Genomic DNA, 20,883 nt, shown 5'->3' with positions numbered 1-20,883 from the left:
TAATAACTAAGTTCTATATGGAGAACATTCACAAAGACTCAGGGAGATGGAGAGTTTCCAACATTTCAGTATGTGTGTGGGTAATTGTTAGAGTCCTGATTCCCAGGAGAGGGTGGAAAGCACTAAGACTGAGAGGCCTCAGAGTTATCTTAGAGTTCTATAGGAACAAAGGAAGGAAGGAAGGAAGGAAGGAAGGAAGGAAGGAAGGAAGGAAGGAAGGAAGGAAGGAAGGAAGGAAGGAAGAATCCACCATGCTTGAACTGGTTATCTAAGCACTCATATGTAATGAATAATCTGATTTCACTTTTGAAGTTTGACTCCTGAAATTTCAAGCAATATCTCTCATTTTACCAGAAAAAAAACCCAAAGTCCAACCCATCCTCTCATGTTCTTGATAAGAATTTTAAGTCAAGAGATCTAGGCCAAAAACAGAATCCTCACATGAACTTACCTGGAGAATTTCAATAATTATTATTTGATGAGAGACTGTAGGATTAGAACTTCCTTTTCAGTGTTCCTGCATCATGTGATACAGCCCAACCCTACATTGGATCTCAGACTCATCCCGACACTGGGACTCATTCATGATTATAGATTCCAGGACAAAATATGGCTGACTCTCCTCAGCAGAAGGACTCTGACTTGTATGTGTGTAGGGCAGTGGTGTGCATAGTAAAAAGTGTTGGTATGGATAACCCGTACAAAATATATCCAGATGACTAGATATAATTGAATGCTTATGCCCATGCAACACCGATAGCAGTCACAGAGGATCCTAGAAAATGCCCTTTCTGTCCCTAGTGATTCCATGTCTACAGCTAAAAATGCTATTAAAGGTGCTGCAATTCTCTGAATGTGGCTGGTTTTTCTGAATGTGGCTGGCCTGCAGTCTTTCCGAGAAGCCATTGACAATGACACTGGGACTTGTTTCCTCTGCATATACTGGATTTTTGGGATCCAGTCTGTTTGGATGCTCACCTTCCTGGACCTGGAGTGAGGGGGGAGGAACTTGGACTTCCCACAGGGCAGGAGACCCTGACTTCCCTTGGGGACAAAGAGGGAGGAGGAGAGGGAGGGGGGGAATGGGAGGGTGTTGGGAGGAGGGGCGTAAATGGAAACTTTTTATAATTTAATAAAATTACAAAAAAAAAAAAGAAGCAGCCACAGTATCATGAAAACACAGTGGATGGTTCACATCAAACTTTATTTTAGACTTGGACCTTTCAAATTTGCCATTTTCTTTGAAGATTCTGGTTATGTCTCTCTGGGGGATGTAGTTAATATGAGAAGTTTAGAAAGACAAACATCATTGCCAAGGAAAGTCAAGCAACAATGAAAAGAAAGAATTGAGTGTGGATCAAGTGTTGTACAAGAACATACACAAAGATTTTTAGAGAAAACTGCAAAGGACTTTCATTAAATTTTGTGTCTCGAAATTAGCATTAATATAAGGGGAATTTGACAGGTAGAAACATTATTAATTGCATTAAGGCATATTAGAGTAAAAGTCTATGACATCAGAATATGTCACTATATTTAAGTGGTACCATCTCTGCCTTTCAATGTCACCAAATGTAAAACTAGAAAAAAAATGAATGGCCTATCTTCCATGAGACTATTCATAGTCTTACATATAAACTACTTCCTGTCACATCCCATGATGGGCTTGGTTGTGAATATAGAAATTACTAAAGTTCTTAGCACTTAGTCAGTTGACAAAAACAAAAAAGAAGAAGAAAAGTGCTGTGGGTCCTCTCTAACACAGGATATTTAACAGTGCTAGCCAAAATGGAAGGATGCTGAGCCTTCATTGAGTACAATCTATTAGAAAAGTTGATTAAACCAGAGATGGTTACCCCAACCTATCTCTATGTAAAAACTCAGTTTGAACTCTTCTTAAATCTATAAAGAAAGGATGCCTGATGGGCTATTACTGCAACTGCTGGCATCAGTTCATCAATGATCTAAGAAACAGTCAGTCAAGTGAAATAATATCCAGGGGGCACACATGGCCCTCTCTATGCCCTTATTCTTGATTCAACTGTTGACATTTTCAATGTGGAAGAGTTTCTATAGGCTTCAAACACTTAATACTGTAATTTACCCCCTGTTGTGATCTCTCTCTCTCTCTCTCTCTCTCTCTCTCTCTCTCTCTCTCTCTCTCTCTCTTTCTGGCTGTCTATCTGTCTGCTTGCTTGAAAATTCTGATATTTAAAGATAGAGGTGTATTTTAATTTCTGTTGAATCAACTTCACCTTACATAGTGAATGAAACTGTTAAACATGTTCTTCCTCTGATAATGGGAACAATGCTGATAAAGATGAATTATAATAAAAACTGAACTCTAATTTAGGAACCTCATCATATCTGCCCTGCCTGCTTTTTTAACAAACCCCACAACAAAAAAGAAATGGCCTACTACACAGTTTAAAGAGTGTTTGGTCAGTCAGAATACGTATATAAACATGTCCTGGTCTGATTATTTGTAGCAAATCACTGAGGATCCCTGATGTTATCGAATTGGTCCCACAAAAGCAGAAACACCATCTAACTTGAAACATTTGCCTAACAAAATGTGGGTTAGACAGGTATTGATATGTTGTTCAGTTGTTACAGTACTTGCCTAATGTATACAACATCCTAAATTTGATCACAAGCACCACACCAAAACAATATATGGCACACACTTATTATCCCAGAACTCAGAAAGTAGAGAAAGGAGGAACAGAAAATCAATTTGATTATTTACCATAAAGCAGTTTTGAAGCCTGTTTGGGAACTTTTCTCTAGATGATAGATAGAGAAATTTTCTCTTGAGATAGATAGATAGATAGATAGATAGATAGATAGATAGATAGATAGATAGATAGATAGATAGATAGATATAAAGAAATAGATGAATTTACAGTTAGTGTTGAAATATGGCCAAAAGAATAAAGCATAGTGAAAGATGCCTTGGGCAACTTTAAGAAAGGCAAGGGGGCTTTACCTCAAGTGCATTTTGTTCCCTGGATTGTGGTTGGATATGATTTCCTGCCTCCTGTGATAAACATTTAATAGGACATGGTTATTCTTGATGGGTATCAGAACATAGTTATAGAACACAATAAGCTGAAAGGATATGCTGAGTGCTGTCCTCAGTGTGCCCTGCTCAAGATATGGTTTTCTATCTTGATTCTGTGCTTTCCCAGATATAATCTATAGTACATTCTTAAACTGCTCTATCCTGAGAAAATCCTGGGAGGACTGCTCTGTTAATATTTAGTATGTGCTTACTGGTATTTATTTACATGGTTTTTCTGATCCTGTTTTTCTGTACTCACACAACATTCCTTGGATCACTGCTTTCATCATTACATTTGTGTATAAAAATACACAAAAACTGAAGTACAGCATTTTTTTTACAACATTAGACTGTAGTCTACCTCATTCTTCTAGGTCTTCGAAGCACAGGTCTTTTTTAAATTTATTTATTTATTTATTAAAAAAAATTTCACCTCTTTCCCGCCTCCCTTTTCCCTCCCCCTCCCCACCTCCCCTCCTTCTCTAGGCTTAAGAGCATTCAGGATTTCCTGCCCCATGGGAAGTCCAAGGTCTTCCCTCCTCCATTCAGGTCTATAAAGGTAAGCATCTAAACAAACCAGGTTCCCACAAAGTCAGTCCATGCAGTAGAATAAAAACCCAGTGCCATTGTCCTTGGCTTCTCAGTCAACCTTCATTGCCAGCCACATTCAGAGTGTCCAGTTTGGTCACATGCTCAATCACTCCGAGTTCAGCTGGCCTTGGTGAGCTCCCATTAGATCCGTCCTACTGTCTCAGTGGGTGGACGCACCCCTCGTGGTCCTGACTTCCTTGCTCATGTTTTCCCTCCTTCTGCTCCTCATTTGGACCTTGGGAGCTAAGTCCAGTGCTCCAGTGTGGGTCTCTGTCTCTATCTCCATCCATCGCCAGATGAAGGTTTTATGGTGATATGCAAGATATTCATCAGTGTGGTTATGGGACAAGGCCAGTTCAGGCACCCTCTCCTCTGCTTCCCAAGGAACAATCTGGGGACCTCTTCTTGGACCTGGGAACCCCTCTAGAATCAAGTCTCTTGCAAACTCTAAAATGGCTTCCTTAATTAAGATATATACTTCCCTGCTCCCATACCCAACTTTCCTCCATCCCACTCATTCCATTCCCCCAAGCTTTCCCCAATCCTCCCCTTCTCCCCTCTCTCTACCCATCTCCCCTTACATCCACCCCAACCCCCCATGCACCCAAATTTTGCCTGGCAATCTTGTCTACTTCCAATATCCAGGAGCATAACTATATGATTTTCTTCAGGTTCACCTTCTTATTTAGCTTCTCTAGGATCACGAATTATAGGCTCAAAGACCTTTAATTATGGCTAGAATTCTCTTATGAGTGAATTCTCTTATGGCATTCCCACCAACATTGGATGAGTGTTCCCCTTACTCTACATCCTCTCCAGCATAGGCTATCATTGGTATTTTTGAGTTTAGCTAGTCTGACAGGTGTAAGATGGTATAAGAGAAACAATGAATAAATGGGACCTCCTGAAACTGAGAAGCTTCTGTAAAGCAAAGGACACTGTCACTAAGACAAAAAGGCTACCTTCCGACTGGGAGAAGATCTTCATCAACCCCTCATCAGATAAAGGCCTGATCTCCAAAATATACAAATAACTCAAGAAACTAGACACTAAAACTCTAATTAACCCAATTTAAAAATGGGGTACTGAACTGAACAGAGAATTCTCAACAGAAGAACTTCGAATGGCCAAAAGACACTTAAGGTCATGCTCAACCTTCTTAGCAATCAGGGAAATGCGAAGCACAGGTCTTGAAGACTGATCTGAGTGTAAAGAAGCTTGTTATAGAATGGCAAAGAACTATAAGCTTAAAACATTGAACCCTCCATGAGGACACTAAGAGAGACATACATAGATCTAATCTACAGGGGAAGTAGAAAAAGATAAAAATCTCCTGAGTAAATTGGGAGCATGGGAACCTTGGGAGAAGGTTGAAGGGGAGTGAAGAGGTAGAGAGGAAAGAATAGAAAAATGTAGAGCTTAATTAAAAAAAATTAAACCCTCCTCCCTAGTACTATCAAATACTTTCAATTTATGTGAATCCTAGAAACCTTTACATCTTCAAGATGTCTGTCATGTAGTTTATCGAGTTGAATAATCACAGAACGAAAGTGATCTAGAGAAAAAAAATAATTTTTAAATGTTTCAGTAAGAGTTTCAGTTTAAGGTTGGTAAAAATGTCCTAGTAATGTTCTAAATTTATAAATCCATGTAAATTCTACTGGGAAATAGAAAAGAAAGACTAACCCATTATTGCATCTGAAATATTGAATGCATGTGGATGGAGAAAGGACCTCTGAGTTGGATCTACTGATTCATTGTATAATCCAAAAAGTTGAGACGCCAAGATAAGAGTTTTGAGCAATAGAGCAATGATTTGCGGACTAAGAAAACAGGGTGAGCATGAATTGAAGTTATAAAACCAGACTATTAAGGATAATTAAATCTGTAAAAATATCCAAACAAAGAACTGAAGTTTTCCAGACTCCTGTGTCCTAATCTATCAGCAGTGACTGATGATTGTCTTCAGTTTGGTTATAATTCTCTATATTCAATAAGCTAAAACCTTCTTGTATCACTATGCAGAGTTCTGGGGGAGCCACTGATTCCTCAAGAATCTGAGGTCTTCTCAATCACACATCCTAAAATTTATGCATAGGTATAAAGGTCACTATAAAATAGTTCTTAAATTGTAGTTCTCCTTATAAAAACTACAAGTGGATTTGTGTGACACCGAGTGTAGCAATTCTTAGATAATTAAAGCCCTTGGTATGGCAGAACATGTCTTTCTACACTACAATCAGACACATTTGACATAAGAATTTCTCAAATGATCAATAATCATGTGTGGTGTTGACTGGGAGTGACACTCAAGTAACTTAATCTATTTTTGTAGTCATAATAAAACACTTGATATTAGTTAACTTGTATTTTTAATATTTTACTGAGATGGCTCTGCAATTAACACTGTGAATTTCTGAGGGCCATTTTCAGTTCCCAGCAACCACATCAGGCAGCTCATAATTGCCGGTTACCTCTAGGTCCAGGTGATCCAACCACCTCTTTTGGCCTCATTGAGAACTTGAATGTATATGCATAAATACAGACAATCACACAGTCCAAGATAGCATGAAGCTGTGTGAATAGCCTTTGATGGGTGCCATTTCACGGCATCTTAATACAGAAAGTGATATGTATCATGGTAGATACAAGAGCCACATGACAAAAGACAAGAAAGAGGCCAGAGAAGGAAAGGATCCTTCTTTTATAAACACCTACCCCATGAGAAATAATCTGCACATGCAAGGACAATGTAATTTCTTTCCAAGTGTAAACCTTCATAGGCCAATCAGCTTTTACTAGGCCTACTTCTAAGAGCTCAATAATGTTCAATACCATTGGTTCTTGCACATTTAGGTTTAGGGGACATACTGCAATCACTGTCAACCTATACCATGAAGTAACATACAAAAATATGTCATAGAAGACCAAGAAAACATAGTCTAATGAGATGTATAAAACTTATGCATACACACATACATCATGATATATATTTAAAAAGGACCACATATACAACTTTAATCAAAAGTTAGTGTTTACAACTTAAAGTGATTTAATGTAAAGATTGATTTTAAAAGTACCTGGGATGGATATCTTTTCATAAAGCAGACTGGTCACATCATGGCCATGGTCTTGAAGAATTTGTGACACACGGTTCATCAATCTATAATGGCTTACACCTAGAAATAAGACATAAGTTCATTTTTGTGGAGAATAATGAAAAGATTTCTGATTATCATAAATGACTGACATAAAGAAATCCAAAAGTAAGTTTAAAGACACAGAAAGCCTCACAATCCATAGAGAGAAGCTACCTTTTCCATGTTCTCAATTACATTGTAGGGAATATCCAGGGTGAGAACCCAGAGCTCTGGCCAATAGTAATCCTCCACCAAGATACGAAGACCATGCCTGAAGAGAGGGCCAGCAAGTAAGAGCATTTGCTGCTCTCACAGTGGACTTGGGTTCAGTTCACAGCACACACATGATGGCTAACAACCATCTGAAACTCCCTTTTCAGGAAATCCAACACCTTCTTCTTGCCTTCCCGCACATGGTTCACTTATATGCTATATGTGCAGTCAAAAGACTCATAAGCATAAATTAAAAACAAGCATTTTACAAATCTGAAGGTTCCCATGCTTGACATAATGAGTTACTCTGTGGAGGCCCAAAAATGTGAGCCTTTTCCAACTAGTCTGAAGGTCAGAGAGTTTTAGATTATTCCAAGTTGTTAACAAGTGTGGCTACACACCCTAACCTAGGGTGTGGTTGCTTTGTGTTTTGGATGTTAAGATGGCTCAGACAGGTAGATCTACTCCACCCTAACCAAAGGCCAGAGCATTCAAGCATACTTCTGCTCCTTCTTTAGAATTAAGAGATTTGACCTAGGGAGTGGCTGCCTTCAGGATATATGGTCTAGGGTGGGTTCACTGCCTAAACAACAGAATGTGTTTCTCAATAATTAATGACTTAATGTCTCATGTAGTGAAGCAAGTAACTGTTCAAGTTGTCCTTTGTATCATGTTAATGCAGCCTTTGTATTCTTACCCTTTTAGCATTGGGTATAAATGTGCATGGAAACTAAACACCAGTGAATTCATCATTCAGTGTTTGCTAAGTTGCCCTCTCATTACTATCTTACGTCTTTGTGATTCTTTCTTATCTCTGTCCTCCTACTTAACATTTTCTAATCCTCAAGCTTCTACCCTAAGAAGTAGGAAACTGCCACTGCTAGGATCGTGGCAGAAGTTACGCCAAAGTTTCCCCCAACACGACTCTGCGTGGACATGAGACACCCTTCATCCTATGTTGCATTTATATTTTCCACTGTGTCTTCCCACCACTACCGTCATTGAGTTAAAAAAATACAACAGTGAAGGAAAATATATAACAATATAAGGTTGATAACTTTTAAGTGACAGAAATTTTCATGGGAAAGTTGAGGATGGAGCTCTCACTTAACTTTCTCTTCTTAGACCTGAGTCTACATCCTTGAAAACAAAGTCATTAAGGATCACCATGAGACTTCAACATATGGGATGGTTGTGAAGAGCACCAGACACATGAGAAGCTAGAGCAAAATATATTCTCCAACAATCCAGGGATCTTCAGGAAATGTATAGGTATCATTACAACACTAGCATCTTAGAGCATTAGTTTTGAGTCCAAAGTAGAAGCAGAGAAAGATGAACTAAGAAAAGAAATGGAAAATGTATAACAAAGGTTGGGAAGGCAGAATGACTGGGAGAGCTAAAAGCACCATGATGAAATTAGGGCAAAGCAGGAAAAGTCAGGGAAATGGAATGTATCTGTTGAGTGAGTCACTCTTCTCATTCCCATTTGTGTTGTCTGAAATAACATAGCACAGATAAAAGCCCACTGCACCTCTGACTTCCTGCTCCTGTTCTCGTGGATGATGAACAAGGGTGTCCAGTAAGACAGCTGTCCTAATGAATGTTCTTTTAAAAATTGTTCTTCCTGGGGAAAGCCTGAGGATTTCAAAATGGACAAACTAAGTCAGTGAGACCAGGAACAAGTGTTGTATCAAGACTTGGGATCTTTACATTCATTACATAAAAGAACCAGGACTAAAGGAGACAGATGAAGCAACATCTTCAGGGATCATTTCAGAATATGAGGCAAGATGATTAACCTCCAGAGGTACATGGAGTTTGCTGTGAGATTATGTCTTGTGTGAATGTCAGAAGTTAAACTCATAAAATCTCAGCAGCAGTAAGAACACCTAAACATGTGCTGAACAAGGACAACAGCGTACACATGGTAAAGTCAATGTGGGAAAGACCTGGAGCCTTCAACCCTGCAGACAGACACACACACACAAACAATGTACACATACACACATACAAGCAGAGAGAGAGGAAAAAAGCAAAACACAACCAAAAACAGCTACAATAAAAACAGAGGCAACTAAGACATACTGAGAGTGGGAGAAATAGGCTTCCCTGGGAAGACTGCACTAATTGGTTATTCAAAATAAAATGGTCATCTCTAAAAACACTATAGAGACTGAGCAGGTTATAGTTCGTAGTACATGTGTATACACACATGCATGTATGCATGTTATAACAATTAATGAAAAATGAGGCCATGTGTTTGAAAGAAGTCATGGAGGTGTATATTGGAGGATTGGGAGGAAGGAAAGAGAAGGAGAACATAGTGTTATTAACAAATTAATTATCTCAGAAAATAAAAGAAGTATTTTTAAAAGCAGGTAGAAAATGAGATCAGAATTTTTAAAAAATAGTGGGCATGTTCCACTATGAGGAAGATCATTAGGAAATGTGTGCGAATTATTTATGTAACATTTGAAAGATGAGATGTAGGCTTGAAAGAGGCTGCCCAGGCCCTTGATCCTTGTTTTCCTTTTTAGAGAACCGAGCAGAAGTTTCAAACCCATGTCTACAGTCTGTGTTTCGCTACAGCACTGAGGTCCTCAAGTTCCAATCCTGAAAGTGATTTAAGGGTGACAAACTATTGTTTGAGAAAGGTTGAGTACAATCATCCTTTCATACAAGCACACTTTCAAACTTTTGTTTTCTATTATGCAAAAGAAATAAAAAGGAAATTACATTTGAACCAGAAAATACAAAATTATAATACCATCCATCTTCAAAAATTTTGAGAAAGAAGGTAAAACACAATAGAGCCCACTAGAATCTCTCTGGTGATTCAAGTCATTGCTTCAATTTTACCTTGGAAAAAGTATTTCTAATATTTATCTCTTAGAAATTGAGGGAAAATCTCTGAATGTCTTATTCCTGCCACTGAGAAAGGACTTGGATTCTATGGCTTAATAGTACATCTAAATCTCTGTCCCCTGTCCTGTGTGATGATTACTTCCACAGCAGTTAAAAGAAAACTTCTGCTTTCCATAAAATTATCTCCCAGGCGGTGGTGGCATCAACCTTTAATTCCAGCACTTGGGAAGGAAGAGGCAGTCAGATCTCTGTGAGTTCAATGCCAGTATGCTCTACAGAACTAATTGAAGCACAGACAGGGCTGCACAAAAAACTCTCTAAAAAAGGAAACAAATAAACAAAACCCACAAAGGATGTGCCAGAGGTTGGAAAGATTGCTCTCTGGTTAAAAATGCTGGCTGTTCTCCCAGAGGGCTAAGGTTCAATACCCAGCACCCAGTGGAAGCTCAGAGCCGCCTATAATCAAGTTTTAGTATATCTGAAGCCTCCTTACAACCCCCACAGGGGCTGGGCACATGGGTGTCAAACAGACATACATGTAGGTAAAATATTCATACAATAAGAATAAATGATTTTTTTTAATTATCATCTTACTGAGATAGTTGGGAGTAGTGAACAGTACCAGATACAATAAACTTTCTATTCATTGTTAAATCCATAATGTCAATAGCTCTGCCATAAAACACTAGATTATGAACCAAGGTTGAAATGCTTACAGCATTCCCTTATGATTAGGACAGCTGAAGAAGGCAGAGTTACAGATAGATACTCAAATGTATACACAAAGGACTTAATGATAAAGTACCTTAATTTATATAAACTCCTTAGAAATTCTACAGAGTAAGCAAAGGCATAACCAGTCTATAAGAGCAGAATCATACTCATTTCAGAATGAAAAACTCTTCTTTACAAGTACTGCAAAACAATCTAAGTGTCACTTGATTTTCATTTACTTTTAAGAATCATTAATTTTGGAAGTCATGGAGCACAATGACACATGAGTTATTTCCTGACAACTTGACATTGGGAAATAGCTGTTACAACTGTATTGTGGTCATGGATTGCAAATTAGCAGTCTATGTTCATTTGTGGAGGTTGAAGTTTACTTTTGCTAAAATCTTGACTCTTTGCTGGTACCCATAGATGTCTAATTGAGATTTTAAATAGGAAAACACATTCGTCAACTCTGCCTTCCTATTACATGTCATTTCTTGCCCTAGTCTCTGGGTCACACGTATTCAACTATAAATGCAAACAAGTTGATCATTTGAAAAATATGTTTTCACAAAACCTATATGTGGGTTTAAAGTGGTCTGTTGCCTTTTAGTACTTATATGTATTTCCCCTTATCCAACTGTTACTTTTATTGGTGATCATGTATCTCTGAGCGCTACAGATTATCATGAGCCTCATTACAAACAACATAGCCAGGATATTTGTGATGTTAAGAATAGCATATCATTTTCTTGAATAATATGGTGGATTACTGGTATGCAAACTTCAGTGACTGAGTGTTTATACAGATGAAGTTCTTTTGAAATCAAATATGTTTATATATGATAGACTCCCTCAGAAAAAATTTGGAAATGCTCACTGATCCATTTTTTTGGAGGAACAGACTGATAAATTTGACTAATATGCCTCCTGTCTACTCATAACCTAAAGTCCCAGCAGAGAAGCCTTTCTTGTCTTCTTTACAACACACCGCTCAGTCTACTTCTGTTGTTTCTACATCGGATGCTATTTCAATGTACTGTTTACCCCACCCTTTGGTACAGTCACTACTAAGCACCACATTGCACACTCCATATGACTTCCCTCAGAGTTGATCTCAGCCTAGCTATAAAATCTCATGTATAGATAATCCCCTATGTGCTGTTTTTAGGAGACATGTCATCCCAAATGTCCTGATCTTACAAGACTCTCTATTTCCAGCAGGTACTCACCCATTGCACCTATTGTCAGTATTTTTGAAGCCTCTAAGAAAAGAGCCTCAGTGAGGAATAAGCTCACTAGAAGCCAAATCCGATGCCCAGCCATGTGTAGAACTCACAGAACACAGGTATACTATCCAGACCTTGAGAATGTGCATAAGTAAGGATCCCTGGGAGCCTCGGTTGCAACGCACTGGCTTTGGCCCTGAAATGAGATTAAGAAGAAAAAAAAAAGATGAGATCTTTTTCTGGTCTTCCAAATGCCCACTTGTTCTTTACCTTGTCTCTGCAGCTCACTTTCAATAGGACATTCTGTTTCACCCTCCTTAATCTGAGTTGGTAGATGAATAGAAAATGGGTTAATATTTAATTTGTACTTTAGCCCCAATATCCTCTTTACTGCTCCAACACAACTCTCTAAACTGATTGAAGGGACCTTGAGAAAGCCTGTCAATGACAGTATTTTGAAGTGACGTGTACCGTGAACATTTTACAGGCCTAGTCACTAACTTATAAGACTCTGCCTCCTTTGTTATTTCTATACTTGTATTCTACTGCCATACCTGTTACCCATTAAGCCAGGTTTTAGTTCTAAAATCTCCAGTAATGGCAATAATAAGCTACTTTCCCAGGAAAACACATAAGATTTTTCCTCAAGGCCTCTCACTAGTCACAAAGTCACAACAATGTGCTCATGGCCTAAATTCAGGAATTTACCTGAAGACAAAACAATTAAGATTGAACCCACGGTTCTGAATGAGCATCATAAAGCAGAATGGACGCATTACACCATCCTCCCATGTGCAAGCACAAGACAGCTTCCAGTTCTGTCACTTGTAAATCCACCCAAGAGGAAGGAGTGTATTGTCTCACGTGGTCATCTTCACATTCCTAGTTGAAAACTTAACAGCTGTAGTGAAGTTTCCCAGTGCATCCTCAAAGTAGAAGAGAGTCTGCTTCAGTACAAACAAAGCATGCAGAGGAATACCGCCTGGAGTTCTGCTTTGCAGCATTGTGTCTGTGTCTATGTCTTTACCTACGTCTGAATGTAAACATTACCTTCTCATATACTCATGCTGGCTTCACAGTCACACAGATGAAAAGACCAAAAAGGAGAAATAATGTGAGAAAAGGGGCTGCATTGTTCTTCACAGCAAATCTCCAGTCCTCCTACTTTCCCGTACTTTCACATGCGTTAATGTGATGGTTAATTTCAATGTCGGCTTCACTACATTAAGGGATACTCAGATACTTGGGAAGGTTTTATTGCTGACCATATGTGAGATCGCATCAGGATGGAAGTAGCCTTTGTAGCAGTGAAGAGTGTAAGGAAAATCACCCTCACCCAAAATAGCTGAGCACTGTCACATTTGCTCAGGCCTAGAAGTACAAAAATTAAAACAAAAATGCAGATTTTTTCTTTTTCCTCTTTAGGAGCTGAGACATCCATCTTCTTCTTCATCAGACGTCAGAATCAGGGAGATGGTTAGGTGAAAGAAGCACTTGTCAGCCTAAGTACTGATACCCAATATTCACCAAAAGAAAAAAAAAACCCAGGCACCTATAATCCCAGCACTAGGAAGGTAAAGGAAGGTAAAGAAGGTGAACCTGGGACCTTTTGGGCCTGCCAGTCTAGATTAATCAGGAGGCTTCAAGTTCAGTAAAAACCCCATCACAAAAAGTAGGGTAAGATGTATTAAGAAGAATACCTAATGACACCTAGCTTCCACATACATGTTTACATGTGTATGTATGGTCACACTGATATATATATACACACAAATACATACATACAATACTCATAGACCTCTCTTCTTCTCTCCCTTTCTCTTACACACATACACACACACACACACACAGACACATAGACACAGAATACACACACACATAGACCTCTCCTCTCTCTCTCTCTCTCTCTCTTTCACTCTCTCTCTCTCTCTCTCTCTCTCTCTCTCTCTCACACACACACACACACATAGACACATAATACACACACACACACATATCCACAAAGACATGAATATGGGAGAGATATTTGTAAGAAGGAAAGTAGATAAGGGGAGAGAGAACATGGAGTACTAAGTGTGATCAGAACGCACTAAAAAGCATTTCTGTAAGCAGAGACTGTTGCTTCCTTCCCAGCCATCCTGACCCAAATAATTACACAGAAACTATATTAATTATAAAACTGTCTGCCTGTCCAATAGCTTAGGAATATTTCTAGGTAGCTCTTACATCTTAAATGAACCCATTTCTATTTTTCTGTGTATCACCACAAGGCTGTGGCTTACTAGGCAAGGTTCTGGTGTCTGTCTCCTTCAGAGCTACATGGTGTGTCCCTCGTTCAGCAGCTTCATGGCATCTGTCTGACTCCTCCTACTCTTTCTACCACTGTTCAGATTTTCTGCCTGGCTTTATTCTGCCAAACCACTGGCCAAAAACAGCTATATTCATTAACTAATAAAAGCCACATATATTCAGGAGGATCTTCCACATTACATTCCAGTGACCAATGTAGAGAAAATAACTTTTTGAAAGAAATGCGTGTGTGAGAGAGAGAGGATGTGTGGATGTGTGGATGTGAATGTGTGTATAAAACATTAACAACAGGTTATTTTTTTAATCAGACAAACAGTAAGCAACCTCAACTCTATGAATAAAAAACTAAACAACTGTGACAATGTGCACAATAGATATGACTAAAAATATAATGAATTACTCATAACCATTATGAATAAATCTTTGCATAATTTTTATGCTTAAAACAATTAATAAAAGGAAATATACACACAGGTATAGGTCACTAACAGGATATTTTTCTATTCAAAAAGACATAACCAAAACCCATTGCTTTCTCCTACCAGCAATTTGGGTTTTCAGAGTCGAGCCCCCTTCTTTGCTCCCCAGTTGCCTGCACCCTGCTTCAGCAGTGTGTCCTTGCTTCTACCCCCAGGACATGAATTCCTAGCGCCTGGCCAGCAGGTTAAAACTGGCAGAAGTTTCTCTGCCACTACTCAGCTTCCTTTGGGGTGGTCTGTGCCATCTTGCGTCGGCAGGGGCGGGGAGGGAATCAGGGTACAGATAACTCAGTGTAGCTACCAGGCACCCATTTGTGTTGCCCAAAGGAGACAGCCCAAGTTAGCTGCTATCGTGTCCCATGTCTGATTCCTTTCCACCTCCCTGCTTGCTCCCTAGCTTTTCATTTTGACACAAACCACCTGCAACCCCAGTAACCCACACTCACGCTGCACCTGTTTTCAAGGGCTCACTTGAAGGCATATTTTAAAATATGCCCAGCTCAGTTGTAAAATCTGGGGTGCGTGGACAAGCACCTTGGCATATATTTAGCTTCTTCTAAGAGGGACATCAAGGTTTGGCTTTAAGCATGTTCACAGCACGGGACGGGATTTCCTCAAGCCCGCAGGCTCTGGCTGCTGCCTGGCATTTCCCCAAGCTATAGGCGCCCGCAGCCAACTGCTCCGCTTGCACAGGTGGCCTCGAACCTGCAACACCCCTGGCCGCGCGCAGACATGTCCAGCCTGGGTACTCACTTTTGCTAGGGAGAAAAGTCTGCCATACCAGGTGGTGCACACTGCCTGCAATGGACGCGAGCTTTATTGCTGCAGGTGAAGCTGTTTCCTAAACCCTGGGTAAAAATCCGGAAGGCAGGAAAGTAAGACGGAACAGGAAGGCGGGGAAAGCCCAGCCTTCTGGGGATTTTAGCCTCTGCTCCCGCAGTCGCCGCGTGTCTCTCCGAAGAAGCTCAACTCGGTGCACTTGTTCACTGTTTCTTCACTAGAGGAGGAGTCAGTGTTGCAACATGCATGTTCCTTGCTGGAGGCAAAACAGAGATTTTCTCCAGCATGCTAAAGGTCCAGAGCCTGCCAATTCTACAAGGCGAAGAAGGTAGTTGGGGGAGTCGGACTGCAGAGAAGAGGCGGACAAGAAATTTTCTGATTTCCCCCGGACCCGTTTTGCATAATAAAGGGACTGTCTTCCACCAAGACTTGACAAAACAATAATAAAAATGCCCTTTAAGTCGAGTGACCTCAGAGATGACAGTTCTCTCAGTAGCCAAGATGAGGCTTGGTGTCAAATGTCTTTCCTCATTTCCCAGAAAGCAACACTGAGCAGATTGAAGAATCTGTTCTTCAATGCCCTGCTGTTGGTCAACAGTCTGGACTGGGTCCTGGCAGCAGGTATTGCACTGGGGCATCTCGCCCAGTGGGCAGCATCATCATAATCCAGATGGAGACATCATGGTATACCATAGCATTCTTTGGAGACCATGGGTCACTGCTAGGATCTCGGAGTCTCTTTCTTATATAAGCTTTTTAATCATTATTTTAAGTGCCATATTCTGCAGATCTCTGAAGTATGAGGGCTGCCTAGATATATCAGATTAGACAAACTTTGTTTCTAGTTACTTGTTTCAAGTTTGACTTCGAAAACTTATACAAGGAACTGAGTGAGGCTTATTCCTGTAATTAATTATGTCAGTACTTTAAGGATGACTGACTAACTTGTATTTTTTAACAGTCTATAAGAAGTTAGCAGCTTTCCTAAGACTAGAACTCCACACTCTGTAATGATTATGAATTGAAGCTAATAAGGAAACTGAGTTAGTCATTCCAAGGCTAAAAACAGAACAAGTGTGCATCCAGCTGTTAATACTGTCTCCAGTGAAGGCAAGGAAAAGGTCACAGGGTAAAATGGGAACAGGAGGGAACCTTAGAAAACAACAATTTTTCAATTGAAGTTCCTGTTAGTACCAATACAAAATTTTATAACTCTCATTATCCAAATAGCTTAAACCCAAGAAACTTAGCAAAGACAACGAGGCTAAACGTACATTTTAAAGCCTGAATAGACCTTGAACAGGAAATACATTTTTAAACCATTAGTTAATATTTTAATGCTATGACTTTTTAACATTGTTTCCCATGTTGTAGTGATCCCCTATTACAAAATTTTTTCCTGTTGTTATTTTACAATTGTAGTTTTGCCAACGTTGTGAATCTCAATTCAAACATCTGACATACAGGTGATCCTAGGCCATTTCTGTACAACCCTCCAAGGATAGAGACCCACACAGGCTTGGGTGCTATTTTAAGCCCTCTATCAAACTGCGTAGGTCACTGTCTTCTGCATCACAAGAAATGAACATTTCATTTTCTGGTTAGCTTTTGCTGCTTATGGCTATGACACTACTTTTTAGCCTTTTATTTTAAGTTCAAATATTAACAATATAGAATCCCATAAGCGCAGATGTCCCCCAGTCTTATAAATTTAAGTATTATAAAAACTTAATTTTAAAAAAATTAAAATCTCTTAAATGCCTTCCTTCAATATCAGAAATAAAGCTCCTCTTTGGTTCCATCTTCAACAGCATATACATAGCCTGTGTTTTTTATCTCAGTCTACTCTCTTTCGCTATAGCTGGTACCTCTGGTGACTGTCACCTGGCACTGGCATTTCTAAAACTGTTAAGGTCCTATAATTGTAATGGGCAGTCCCTTAAATTTTGGGGGGATTTCCACAAATTAATGAGGCCTCTGCTCCTGTATCCACTAGAGCATTTGTTTGAGTAATTGAACTATTTTACAAATATATAATTATAGGAACATGAGGCCTAAAATCAGTTCTAGTTACTTCTCCAATTCGTGGACTGCTAGGAGCTTGGCCTTCATCCTATTTTAATTTAGCTAGATCATCTAGGGGTTATAAAGGAGTCCGTGGCTCTGGGGGAGCTGTCACAAACAGATTCTAGTAGAAATACTTATCCATAACAGTCACCTTCTTTGCTTCCTTTGTCTCTTCTTTATACATTTCTTAGTAGGAATGCCATTCAATTTTTCCCAAGTTACACCTGCCTTAATTAGTGCATCAAACTTTTCTTTCCAGGATAGTCTATTAGTATTAAATTTAGAGTCCTGATTTCGAGGTCCAGATTCTGACTTATTTTCATCAACATTATCATCCCATTCTCCCATATCTTTTAATTCTGCCACCTTTTCAAGTACTCTCTCAATGGGATTGCCGGTTTCTGCCAAAAGAGAAGTCATCATTAAATGCTTCTAAGCAGAGGAAGCAGTTGTGATGAGGCATTGCTGCCTGACTCTGTGGTTCAGCACCTCCTTTTCTAACTTTCCCATCTCTACTTTTACCTCATCACGCTGCTTACATACTTTCCTATAAGCAGACAATAGTATCTACCCTCTTCCACCTCTTCCAGCCCCTGCGATTCATTCCCTTCTTAACAGGCACCATCTTTAACAACTCAGTCACCTGCGGAGGCCGGGCATTTCGATGTTTGCCACCCCTGTTTTCACTCAAACCGGAACTGTATGCCCATTCTGGCAGGAGAGAAGACAACTTGGAATCTTCCCATCCAGGAATAATACAAGTCACACCAACAATTTTAGTTTTCTTTTTAAACAGAGGCATTGTTTTGTTCTCTCTCGGATCCTGCCGACCAAGCCAGTTTGTAATAGCAAATAATCTTAGCCCCTTTGCTGTGCTCAGACTTTTACTTTCATTTCGATCCGTGAGAAAGAACTTCCAAGAGCCACGAAATTAGTTAATAAGGAGAGATTTATTCTACAAGGAAGCTTAATTGAAATAAAGAAATAGAGTGGGAAGCCCCCAAGAGAGGGGACTTCACCCCGGATTTACCACTAGGCGTTCTTCACACAGCACAGAAACACAACATGGGAATACGCATCACCAGCAATCATCACGGGCACAGTCTTTCCACTCATCTGACTGCATGTCTCTTCCGGGTTGAAAGAGCAGCAGCTAGAGGCGTTCTGAGGCAAATTTTTAAGCCTTGTGAGCAAAGGTGGCTTGTTGCCCAGTCATTGGCAATCATCCAAGTACATTTTCCAGCATGCACTTCTGCCAGGCCTCCTTAGCCTCATTCCTCAGGGAAAGGTAAGTGCACTATCTGCCCATTCTGCAGCCCCACAAATCAGGATAATCAGACATGATGCCCTCCCTCTGGCTGGATAGGTGGCTACCTAGATTTTGCTGTCTCATCCTCTCTACTCCCCTTCCCTGTCCCGGGAATTTGAGACTGTCCTTCACTCTCCAGCCAGGCTTTTCTCTGTCCTACAAGCCTCAAGGTACAGGCCCTGAGATAATTTTGGCCTAACACACATCCACTCCCAGACACTGATCAGATGTCACGGACGTGAAGCACATGAACAGGGCTCTATCTTAATTACAACAAATTACTCCCCCCCTTCTCAATCCTGAGAACTGGTCAAGCTCTCAAAACAGAGAAGAGGGGTCATCTACAGTTCATGCCTTAGACTATACAGAGCCTTAACAGAAGCCTCTTCATTTTAAAGACACTTTCCTTGCAATCCTTGGTTCAACTGTTTATTTACAGAAGAATTTCAGTTTTGTTGAAGCTCTTAAAATTGTGATTTTGATTTCTGTGATTCTCTCTCTCTCTCTCTTTCTCTCTCTCTCTCTCTCTCTCTCTCTCTCTCTCTCTCTCTCACACACACACACACACACACACACACATACACACTATACACATACACACATGCACACGCTCAATCATGAACCTAGTTTTCTCCCTAATGGTCTTTTCTATGAGAAATGTTCAGAAGCAGGAGAAGGTGACATGGGCAGTACAGACTTGGGTTCTCAGAACTCTTACTTCAGTGGGAAGAGCCCAAGACCAAAAGCCTGAAAACCTGGGATTTGATCTCACCTCTTCAATCCCATCCCTGGTGAATATGAGTTTGAACCAAAGCCTCCACGATGTACTCCCTGTGACAGCAGAGATGTAGAATAGACAGGAGAGATCAGAGAACACACAGTACCAGGATCTGATCAGTGAAGGTTTTCTTACAACATTATGGAGGGCATCACACACAATAGCGGAACAAGCATATCAGCCCCAGATCCCTCTTTTTTTGTAAAAATGGCTATGGGATGTCTTTCTGTATGGTGTGAACATATGTTATTCTCATTGATTGATAAATAAATCTGCTTTGGCCTATGGCTAGGCAGGAGAGAGCCAGGCTGGAAATCCAAGCAGAGATACAGGAGAAGAAGTACAGAGTCTGGGGACAACAACCAGCCACCGAGGAAGGAGGACATGTTACAAAATAAGGTAATAAAGTACAAACCAAGTAGCAAAGTAAAGACAAAAATAAGGGTTAATTCAAATGTAATAGCTAGCTAATATTAAGTTTGAGCCATTGGGCAAACATTAATAATTAATATAAAACTCTGAGTGATTATTTGGAAGTGGCTGCAGGAATGAGTCGAACAGAGAAAAAACCTTTCTCTACATTTGGCACTTCAACACAGTGCACTTGCTTCCACATAAGACCGGAGAAAGCTTGAAAAAGGTTCTGAATGCAAAGAACTGGAGCCACACTGGGCTTTCTAGTCTCATAGTCTCATGCCAGGCTACTGGCTGACGGAGTTCCTACAGCACAACAGGTGCTGAGAGACATGAAACTGAAAGAGAGACTGATAAAATAAACGAACCTAAATGTATGATATATAATATATAAAGTTAAAATGTTTTAACTTTAAAACAGAAGTCAAAAATGTATTTGTAAAAGGGAACATAAATGATGCATTGCTTGGGTGAAACGGTTTTCCATAGTAAACAATAGGCTATGGATGTTTTCCAGATTAACATGAACCAGATTTGATAAAGGGAGTCCTCCTTTACTGTTTTTTTCTTGTATTGAAAATACATTTATTTCTCATATAATATATTATGGTTACAGTTTCTCCTCCCTCACATCCTCCTATTTCTTCCCTACCTCCTTTGCCGTTTGGAACCAATCCCTTTCTGTCTCTCAATAGAAGAGAAGCAGGCTTATAAGGTGTAAAAATAAACTAAGATAAGACAAAAAAGAAACTAACACATCAGAATAGAAGAAAACAACAAAAATAAAACATTGTAGGTTTCTATAAAGATTTTGTGGGAATGAGTGTGTCTCTGTCTATATCTGTTTCCTGCAACTTTTCTTTTTTTTTGTTTTTATTGATTTTTATTGAGCTCTACATTTTTTCTCTGCTCCCATCCCTGCCTCTC

At 39.7% G+C, this 20,883-nt stretch overlaps 1 protein-coding gene across 7 annotated transcripts in view; it reads right to left on the bottom strand.

Annotated features, from left to right (window-relative positions):
- Positions 1–18,615, bottom strand: part of LOC125397070 (UDP-glycosyltransferase 3A2-like) — a 33,150-nt gene extending 14,535 nt beyond the window's left edge. Inside the window, exons 1-3 of one of the 7 annotated variants that reach the window (XM_087896938.1) lie at positions 18,486–18,615; positions 11,823–12,015; positions 6,736–6,834 (exon numbers count right to left, since the gene is read on the bottom strand). In XM_087896938.1, the coding sequence (XP_087753064.1) occupies positions 6,736–6,834; positions 11,823–11,916 (193 nt within the window). In that variant the 5' untranslated portion in view covers positions 11,917–12,015; positions 18,486–18,615. The other 6 variants (XM_087896940.1, XM_087896939.1, XM_087896941.1 and 3 more) reach the window with 6 other exon arrangements.
- Between the last annotated feature and the right edge of the window lie 2,268 nt (positions 18,616–20,883).

This window comes from Myodes glareolus, chromosome 15 (genome assembly GCF_982192425.1).
Source record: "Myodes glareolus chromosome 15, mMyoGla1.1, whole genome shotgun sequence".
NCBI classification, from domain to species: domain Eukaryota; kingdom Metazoa; phylum Chordata; class Mammalia; order Rodentia; family Cricetidae; genus Myodes; species Myodes glareolus.
Note: the sequence above shows the minus strand (reverse complement) of the source record. Positions and strands in the feature narration are given on the sequence as shown.